The 10,954-nt window shown below is 43.9% G+C and overlaps 1 protein-coding gene across 1 annotated transcript; it reads left to right on the forward strand.

Annotated features, from left to right (window-relative positions):
- The first annotated feature begins 892 nt into the window (after positions 1–892).
- On the forward strand, positions 893–10,866 carry LOC124280054. The gene is made up of 6 exons (XM_046715933.1): positions 893–1,121; positions 4,225–4,347; positions 4,921–4,960; positions 5,523–5,650; positions 6,492–7,181; positions 7,872–10,866. The coding sequence occupies exons 1-6, from the start codon at positions 1,119–1,121 to the stop codon at positions 9,330–9,332; spliced, it is 2,445 nt and encodes an 814-aa protein (XP_046571889.1). The 5' UTR covers positions 893–1,118; the 3' UTR covers positions 9,333–10,866.
- The last annotated feature ends 88 nt before the right edge of the window (positions 10,867–10,954 follow it).

Genomic DNA, 10,954 nt, shown 5'->3' on the forward strand with positions numbered 1-10,954 from the left:
TCATTCAAGACTTAGTGTCAATGTTAACACGGATTAAAAAAAATTAGATTATGAATTTAATTTGGCTTAATTTTTAAAGTAATGTTTAATAACCCCAAACATTTACAGATACACTGGTATAAGTAAGGTTACTTTACACCGGTGTGTCAATGCATGCCTAAAACGGGGCGGTGGAGTAGCCTAGTGGTTCAAGTGTTGGCTCGTCACGCCGAAGACCCGGGTTCGATTCCCCACATAGGTACAATGTGTGAAGCCCATTTCTGGTGTCCCCCGCCGTGAAATTGCTCGATTATTACTAAAAGCGGCGTAAAACTAAACTCACTCACTCACACAAAGCCTTTTACCACATTGTAAGAGAATTCGTACCCATTTGTTATAAAAGGATTTAAAAATATATTGTAAGGGATCTGGAATAATGGAAATAATATAATTTTACTTTTACAAAGTCCAAATGGTCATCAGAGGTGTGCTACACCGCCGCCAGCGCGGATAATGTTAACATTATTTTAAGCATTCCGTCTTCCGGGTTAAGCCAATGCGTAGAAGAAAATGTTCAAACATAATCAGGTTAACACGACCTAACACGTGACTGTCTCGAGTCGGCTTTCAGCAAGGTGAAGGTCATCGTTAAGCGCAATGTCAAGGCAGGCTTTCCGTTGGTATTCACGTTGGCGAAACCGGACCAAGACCAATCTGGTATAGCACATTCGCTTTAAACGGATGTCTGGGGGTGGGGTGGGTTTTTTTCACAACAACAGGATTGCACCATACATCACGTTGATAAATAAACTGTCTATGTCCGGACCGTGTTCTCGGGAAAATGAATGCCTCAGCCAATCGGATCAGTTTAACCACAGCAGGTTGATCAATGTAGATCTACAAACCGCAAGTGCACGTGTTTCAATAAAAGAAAAAAACGAGAAAGAAGTCCCAGCATCAATACGGTAGAAATCCGTCGTCCTATCGGACAAGGGAAGTTTCGAAACAACCAGACTGGGGATTTGGAAGACAAATGAGTTGATTTTGATCTGTTTCCGAGGACACAATGTAGCATTAAATGCAGACACATGAACACTAAAGAACTCGCTACCAGGGACTCATGAACCAGGCTCCGCTGCATGGTATGTATGGCTGACTGGTTTGTTTGATTTGATAGTTTTGTTTGATATATATCGCCATTGTTGACTTGAGAGATATTTTGTAATTTTGCTAACTTTGAAGTGGAGGTTGTTTTTGACCATCATTTTGAAACATATCATTATTCATAAGTATAATTGGGGCGGTGGGGTAGCCTAGTGGTTAAAGCGTTGGCTCGTCACGCCGAAGGCCCGGGTTCGAATCCCCACATGGGCACAATGTGTGAAGCCCATTTCTGGTGTCCCCCGCCGTGATATTGCTGGAATATTGCTAAAAACGGCGTAAAGCCATACTCACTCACTCACTCATAAGTATAATTAGTTTGGTGGTTTTGTTGTTGTTTGCATTGTATGTTGTTTTACGCCGCACTCAGAAATATTCCAGCTATACGGCCGCGGTCTGTAAATGATCGAGTCTTTACCAGACAATCCAGTGATCAACAGCATGAGCATCTATCTGTTTAATTAGTAGTAGTACAATCATCGTTGTCATCATCATCGTCGTATTTTGTTTATCTATTTTTATTGCTACGATCCGGTGTTTAAGTAAATAGTTGTCATGAGGATCGAGTGTTAAGTGTTACAACCTTTTCAGCTATGGACACTATCATAGAACTGACACACCTAACAATTTAAAACATCCAGTGACGTCATAAACGTTTTGGTTATTATGGTATGATAACTCCGTGTTGCTGGGCCCAGTCCAGCTATGCCTAATTATAGAACGATCTCCGTTGTCTGTGAAGTAGTCCAGCTATGCCTAATTATAGAACGATCTCCGTTGTCTGTGAAGTTAGTTTTCACAGAGCTATTGTCTAAATGTGACTCAAACGCTATTACTGTGATTGACAAATCCACAGGTACTCAACTGGAGTCTCAATATTGTAAGTGTCCATTTTTCTCTTCATGTTTGATAAACAATAACTTTCTCTTATCAGTATGACAGTATGTGGAAAACAACACGATAAGGGTCCGTTCATAATTTATGGCTAGGAGCGGTGAAGTTGATGGTGAAGATGGGGTGGTTTGGGTGGGTGGGTGGTGTGTTCAACCATTTTGTACATTGATTTTGTGATATTGTACTTACTTTGTACTTCAAATTGGTGTGTGTGTGTGTGGTGTGTGTGTTCATTCACATTGTACATGCTACTCCAAAAAATCAGTCTTCATTAAAAAATCATACATTTTAGCATTGCATCAAGGGAAATGAATGTGGTTCAGGGACTGTGGGACTGTGGCACAGCCCATGCATCAGATGGAATTGAGCAGTGACTGAGTTAGTGGGGTTTAGTTTTACGCCGCTTTTAGCAATATTACAGCAATATCACGGCTGGGAACACCAGAAATGGGCTTCATACATTGTACCTATGTGGGGAATCGGACCCGTTTCTTTGGCGTGACGAGCGAGCGCTTTAACAACTAGGCGACATTATAATTTCACAAGAGATTGCAGTGAGTTGTGTAAGGCAATCACTGTGCTCTTGACCAAAAACTTCTTACCACCCGCCAAACCACCATAATTGACTCTTTTGTTCATCATTAAATATCATTTTTGTAATCATTTGTTATTACACAGAGTATATTTGTTAATTACATTAAGAGCCATTGATATAAACATACATTTCACTGTGTTTGTTTAATTTTGACTGTGTGTGGTTTCATTTTGGACTTATTTTCTAAAAACTCCCTCTATATCAACATTTTTCACCGGTCCCGAGCGATATCGGTTTAGAGGGAGTCCACTGTACATATTGTGTTCTAGGAAATCTGACCCTCAGGCGCAACTTTTCCTACGATTCTAATGCATCAATGCATTACACGCACACGTATATTATTCATGAAACTGATGAATTTGAAGAAGTCCTTTCGATTGCATAGATAGATATTGGGTGCCTACATGCACCACATATATACGCTATACTTTTCGATGTGTTATATGATAGGTATTTACACGAGCGAGTGAGTGAGTGAGTATAGTTTTACGCCACTTTTATCAATATTCCTGCAATATCACGGCGAGGGACACCAAAAATTGGTTTCACACATTGTACCCTTGTGGGGAATCGAACCCGGGTCTTTGGCGTGATGAGCGAACGCTTTAACCACTAGGCTACCCCACTGCCCATTATTTACACGACTTAACTTGAGACATGTTTTTTTATATAGATACATTTTGTGAGATGATCCAGTATGATTAGTAGTTACAGAATGTATTATGTGCCCATCATATGATGGCTCTCTGAAACCATATGCAACTGAAACCATTGAGAACTTTCCCTCCCACAAGAGTCTAATTTGATTGGTCGGGTATTTTTAGCGCCGCGTCATTAAATGGAGCCGTTACATTGTTATGTATTACAACAGGATGGAGACGCAATAATCGCGACTGATTGTTTTAACAACCCGGGTTGTTTTCATGGAAATGTGTCTTGAAACGTTCCTAGCCGGTTCTAAATTATGCCAATCACTGGACATAAAATGCATGAAATTATCATGGTATACTATGAATTTGTCTAACGGAAATGTCAAATGTTAAGTGTCCAGATTCCCTCAGATCACGATATCTAAATGTTATCCCTCTGTGGAGCAGATAACCCAAGAAGCCTGTGATGTGCTGTGTAAGCCTGCGAAGTTGGTTATCACAGAATTCAGGGGCAGATCCAGCTTTTGGAAAAGGGGCGCGGGTTGGCAGGTCGGTCGGGGGTGTTGCACAGGTTATTAACACCCGCTTTCACGACAGTTCCCATTGTTTTTTAATAAACTTTCAGGACAAAGGTCTCTCTCTCTCTCTCTCTCTCTCTCTCTCTCTCTCTCTCTCTCTCTCTCTCTCTCTCTCTCTCTCTCTCTCTCTCTCTCTCTCTCTCTCTCTCTCTCTCTCTCTCTCGCCTCTCTCTCCTCTCTCTCTCTCTCTCTCTCTCTCTCTCTCTCTCTCTCTCTCTCTCTCAGCCTACCTATGTGATTAATGTTTAAATCTGCCTCGCACGACATAGTTTCAATGTCAAATCGACACTTAGATTACTGGAGTCATATCATTAAGTCCTCATTTTCTTTTCACGTTAATTCAAAAAGTAATTTCTTATTATTACAGGTTGACAGCATGGCCTGGATGTACACGAGTTGGTTTGCACTGATCGGAGCCTGTCTATCAACAGTTGGGCTAGTCGGATTGGGAGCGATGTTAGCGCTATGGACCTGCTCTCATATCACGCAGGTAGGTCAGTTTTATAGGCAACAGTGAGCAGGTGGGGCTACAGTGAGCGAGTGAGTATGGTTTTGCGCCGCTTTTAGCAATATTCCAGCAATATTACGGCGGGCGACACCAGAAATGGGCTTCACACGTTGTACCCGTATGGGGAATCGAACCGTGTCTTCAGCTTGACGAGCGAACACTTTCACGACTAGGCTACCCAACCGCCTCTGTTGGGCAGCAGTCCTCGATGGTGGGGTTCAGTGGGATGGTATCTGGTAGAGAGTTACATATTTTATCCAACATAACTGAGAGAGTAAATGTTGCTTTAAGCCGCACCAGCAATGTTGCAGGTTTTCGCGGTATCACCATAATTATTATTTGTTATTTGTCTTTGATAAATTTGAAAAAAAGAAAAACATTTAATTTTTTTAGAAATACAAAAAAACCCATCTTAATGAAGTCTGCAAGTAAATCACAGGCGCATCAGACATTCAGTCAAACAAGCGGTTGATTATTTTTCTAAAACAATTTACGCTCAATTTCTTCACACACATTAGATATGAATAAAGAAGAATTTCAATATTGCTGTTTCAGAGGTTATCAATGCGATCTACTTGGAGCAAGCTGTATACCAGTAAGTCTTAATGGGAAAACTCCAGTGTTATCAGTGTCACAGCTCCCGCAGGCCTGTTAAGTGATAGGCGATAAGTCGGTCTTAGGGTTAACATAGCTTTGGGTAACCGAACCTCAGCAACAGGTGCTAGTCGTGGTGTCCTAAAGCACAAAGTCATAATGAAATATATTTCATATGACGTTTGTCTACTTTTTATCATTTAATCCTTTTTTTAATTTGTGATACGCGTTCATAATAGCAACAGTTAACAATTTTAAGAAATGTATATAACATTATCAGCTTTTGATAAGGATATATTATTTTAATTGTCCGGTTTAGGGCTGAACGAGGTCGATTGTTCGGATGTGTTGTCATACCAATAGTATATGATATTGTAGCGGAACTGAATCATGTTTCCTTTTAATTCAACAAATACGAAATCATATTCAAGTTTATCTACCGCGGGTAAAATATTCTCAAAGTGATGTGTATGTACTTTTCTGTTCACAGAGCATAGGCGAACTGTAATTTACGTTTCTCGACTACGGTGCCAGGTCTCTGACGTAAATGTTCTGTGTTGTAGGCAGGTCAGACCTCGGACAGTCCGGCCCAACCTCGGTCACCAAAGAAGACATCTGCCGTGTGGACGTGGACGTGGACGTGGACGTGGACGTGGACGTGGACGACAATGGCTTGATCACGGAAGAACTGGTACAAAACATTTCACATTGCTAAAATCTTCATGATTCAAGTGCATCTTTTATAATAAATATTGGGACGTGAGTGAGTATGGTTTTACGCCGCTTTTCCAGCAATATCACGCGCGGTTGACACCAGAAATGGGCTTGGGACGTGGGTTAGACTAGTGGTTAAAGGCCTCCGCCAGTCAAGCCTAAGGTTTGGGTTCGCTTCCCCGCATTGGTACATTGTGTGAGTGAGTGAGTTGGGTTTTGCGCCGCTTTTAGCAATATTCCAGTAATATCACGGCGGGGGACACCTGAAATGGGTGTCACATATTGTACCCATGTGGGGAACCCGGGGCCTTCGGCGTGACGAGCGAACGCTTTAATCACTAGGTTATCCCGCCGCCCTGTACAATGTGTGAAGCCTTGGCTGTTTGTGTCCCCCGCTGTGACATTGCTGGAATATTGATGAAAGCGGCGTAAACGCATATTCATTCACCGCTGTAGTGGCTACAGATGGTTTTGCAACTGATGAACGGTATATCAGAGAGTATACACGATACTCCACCCTCTCAGCATTAGCAAAGGTAGTTTTCACACATTTTGCCAGCCACATCTGAATTGCGTTATATTTCTACGAATCACTGGGGCTGTTCCAAGCGCTAAAATGAAGTGAGTGAGGGGGTGAATGGTTATGGTTTACGCAGCTTTAAGCAATCCTTCAGCAAAACTACTACAGGACCATTCCGAAGAATATGTCAGCTACCTGTTCGAGTCTAACACTTCAAATTCTGAGATTGTAGTCATGTTCTGTTTTGAACATTCTGAATTGATGATGTCTTTAAAATCCATGCATGTTCCATATACAGTGTCCTGCGACCGTGACAGCTGGTGTTGGCACCCTCCGACAGGTGGCAGTCTCTAGTCTCCACGACCTACTCCTCGGCCTTGCCACGCTCCGACCCCCGGGGAAAGAAAGGGAGAATTCAACGCCACCCTCATCTACTCCCATCGAGGACACGGACAGGGATGTCGGTCCCCACACCCAGGAAAATGTATCGATGCCACGCCCGAACACAGAGAGGCGTATGTCACTCCTCAACAGACACCTACCGGTTTGTGAGACGCTGGACGGAGAATACGTACCACTCTCAGACATACCAACCTACATGGTAACTAGTACTGAAACGATGAGCAATCCTGTTGCACCTATGATGTCGGCAGATGTTGCGAAACCTGCACTCTCTGCAGCGTTGTCTCCTCCTTCACGCATGGACAATCACTCCGCCCACGTCAACACGACCACATCTGCAGACACGGACGCCTTCAGGGCATACGTGAATCGTCAGGTCGAGGCCATCTTCCCCAAGGACAGCATGCGGCGCGAGACCTTCTTATCCATCGTTGAGGAGATCCTGTTCGCCTCCACTGCCCAGCTCGTAACAGACGCCGTCTTCAGGGCGTTCAGGGTCACCCTGGGAGTAATGCGTCATTGGGAACTCGAGCATGCACTTGTGGGTGCCTTTCCAAGAGAGGCTCAAGGCGAGATCACATACCAGGTTAGAAAATCGTATTATGACATACACAAATCCCACAGGAGTGTAAAGAACCGGAATTCGCTATGTTTGCGTTCCAAAATCGTATGATAATTGGTTCGAATCCCGGTTAAAACTGATAATGTCTATGGGATCGTTAGCTTGTGACCGTGGGTTTCACTAAAGAGCTAAGCGTCTAGTCTTAGAACTGCGTCACTAAGCATCAAGGGGCGGTGGGGTAGCCCAGTGGTTAAAGCGTTCGCTTGTCACACTGAAGGCCCGTGTTCTATTCCCTACAAGGGTACTCTGTGTGAAGCCTATTTCTGGTGTCCCCCGCCGTGATATTGCTGGAATATTGCTGAAAACGGCGTAAAAACCAACTCACTCACTCACTAAGCATCAAAGCGCTAAAAGTGTAAGACTTGCATCACTGCGCTGCTCCATCAACACCCATACTAGTATACGACAATAAAGGTTATACCTTACCTAAATCGGATCAAATTTTTGAGGAGGAAATCAGAAACTGGTATTTATCTTCATGTTACGCCGCCTTTAGCAATATTCCAGCAAGATCATGAGGAAGAACACCAGAAGTGGGGATTTGAACCCGGATTTACGGTGTGACGAACGAACACTTCAACTACGAGGCTACCACACCGTCCTATATCTGTGTTTTAAACATCATATCTATTGCTGACTTTGGTCCATTTTCAGGTCCAGTTTGTCTTGAATACCGTCACTTTCACATGGGACAAACACAAGTATGGGTCAGATTTGATACAGACGATGTCACAGATAGCCCACCATCTCCGGGAACAGGAACGGCAACCGACGTGCTCAGAATACCTGGCCTACCAGCTGGCATACTACAAGCTGTCCAAGGGACATCGTTTGGACTTGTCCGCGCACATGCCTATAGGATCCCCCGGATTCCGCCCACACACGCAAACATACATGTCCTTCACAGATCCAGGCGATGGACACGTGTTGGGTACAACTCGTTGTATGAACTGGATGCAGGGCGCGGTCATCAACGTGGATACCCAGAGTCACCAGCCAGAGGAACACCCTGCTGATAAACGACCATCTTTGTTAGATCTGTCCAAGGTGCGCCTCCACACAGGATCAGCAGCGCCAACCTCCACATCTGTGGGAACAGCGGTTCTCTCTGAATATGGTGGATTTGATGAACAGTTTGGGGAGATAGTTTATGTGGTATCCTCTGAAGCCACAGCGGCCTTCCATCGGGGAGCTGCCGAGTACAAGGTGACCATGGACGGACTCAGTACAAGCCAGGTTGTGAGGTACATGAGAGCTCTAACTTCTAACGTCAGCCGTGAACGCTTCAGTCAGCTTCTTTCCGCTGCGTGGACTCTCAACCAGATCGTTTTTGACGACTATGAGCGAGAAAAACCAATGCATCTTGTCAGCAACAGCGATATAGCAATGAGAATTCTTGAGATAACCTCAATGGGTGGTTTCGATGCTGTGTGCCTCACGGGAGGAAGTGGTGACAGTATTTCAAAGGACATGTTGGGATTTGAAGAAGCTCTTGTCTTCAATCACCGGGCTCACATGCTCGGTCTGGTCACACACGTATCTGGTATCAAGTTCGACAAAATCAGACAGGCTGTGTTTGCCGGAGTAGACATTATCGGCATAGCGGGAGGAACAGCGTTGAGGTTCATGGACAGTGAGAGCGGCATTCTCGGACCTCACATGGAGGACGTCCAGAGGATCCTGCAGAGCAGAGACGACGCTGCCAAGTCTGTCCGCGGAAGAGGCGCGCACCTCCTGGTCAGACTGGACACCATGCTCTTCGAGGGAACCATTAGCCAACAACAGAACATTCTCAGAGAACAGTTATTAAAAGCTCTAAAGTCGAAGCGCAAAGCCGAAATAGAAAACCTACTTAATGAACTCCATGTCGTCTGCTGTGAAGCTACTACTTCCCGCCACGTTGTGGAGGGTACTGCAGGTCGTCTGTGCCGCGCTACGGCGCCATTGCTGCAACAATGCGCAGACAGTGCAACCGAGTGGCGGATGTTCATTGCCCGTCTCAGGCTGCTTCTACATGCAAAAGACAATCTTTATTTAGTAGAGGAATACGAGAGCGAGCCGTGGCTGACTTATCGACGGAAATACACTGACCAGCTTAAAGCAATGGTACTGTAGGTTGTAGTTCCCGCGCCTGAACGCTCATAACTTCATCATCATCGTCCGCAGCACAGGACTTGTGCTGCTACATCATCATCATAATCTTCATCGTCGGTATTGCACGTACAGCATCGCCAAGACTTTGTGCTCGCTCCATCAACACCATTTCATCGTCATAATCCTCATCAGCGATAGTGCTGCATACATCAGCATCATCATCATCATCATCATCATCATTAGTGCTGCATACACATCAGCTCCATCATAATCATCATAATCCTCATCAACGGTAGTGCTGCATACACATCAGCTCCATCATCATCATCATCATAATCTTCATCGTCGGTAGGTCCCACACATCCGCGCCATGTGCCAGTTACTGAGATTTACCACAAAACGTCTTGCAATGGTCGCGTTAGTCACAGGAACACGGGTAACCGTCAGTATTATTAATATTCAGCTTTAGCTTATTTCGTTTAGTGATCTATGTTACATATCCCTTATTCATGTGCTAGTCAAGTAAATAGATGGCCAGTCGGCTCTCGGGTTGATCTTGGGTATTAATCCAGCCCGCATTTTCAACCCATTCTGAAGGAATGACGTTAGGGGCCGGCCTTTTGATTAGGAGTGCGTGTTTGAGGGTGAGCCGCCAGACATTATGGTCACTAATCAATAGGAGTGTCTAAGGAGGGTGATACAATATACACATTTTGGGTGGAAAGACATTTTAGAATAAAATATAAGATGTTTACAGTCTTTTCGGGGCGGGATCTCCAAATTATGACACGAATAAGGAGAGGAACAATTTAAATCAGCATGTTAGTGAGTGAAAACCTGAGGCCCCACCCATCCCGGTACACTAGACGGATGCCTCTAGACACGTTATACGTGAAGCTGCGTTATACAAATATTCGTCTTAATTGCCCACAGTGAATTCATCACATTTATCTACCTCAGTGTTCATTGCAACCCAACGAAACAACCACAAGTTCGGTCTTTCCAACAATGTGTGAAGCCCATTTCTGTTGTCCTGTGATATTGCTGGAATATTGCTACAGGCGGCGTAAAATTATACTCACTCGGTCTTTCCAAAGTGTTGGGCGCTTTGTGTAAATTGATACGTCAGCATTCTACGTTTCTGTCGCCTCGTATTGCTAGTCTAGTGAAATATTGTCATGGATGCTGGTATCCGTATTTAACCATTACTGCCTGTCATCTGACGAATAGATTGTGTTGCTAGTTTATAACAATAGAGTTAATGAATCCTGTCCTATAGCTCCGGACGACACGAGTCATTAGAGGAAAAGGCGCCATCCTATATACATGTATACATCATACCCAGGACGAATGTCCCCGACTGATAGCTATAACCATGGTCCATGTAAATAATATCGCTTTATTTTTTAAGAATTAGAAAATATAGGTGCATGCAGGTTTAAGTGTGCCTGCTTGTAATATACTACCCATCAACAATTTATACTCACTAGTGTAAATGTAGCCACTTACTTCAGTCAACTGATCTAAGCTAGATTTTGCAAAATATTCCATAGTCTTTAAAGGTGCTGTTTACACGTGAACTGATGTATTGTAAAACAAATTTGAGTTCAATAAATGATGAAACACAGCGAATTCTAACAAAA

The sequence above is a fragment of the Haliotis rubra genome, unplaced genomic scaffold (genome assembly GCF_003918875.1).
Source record: "Haliotis rubra isolate DU_JTF1 unplaced genomic scaffold, ASM391887v1 Scf26, whole genome shotgun sequence".
NCBI classification, from domain to species: Eukaryota; Metazoa; Mollusca; class Gastropoda; order Lepetellida; family Haliotidae; genus Haliotis; species Haliotis rubra.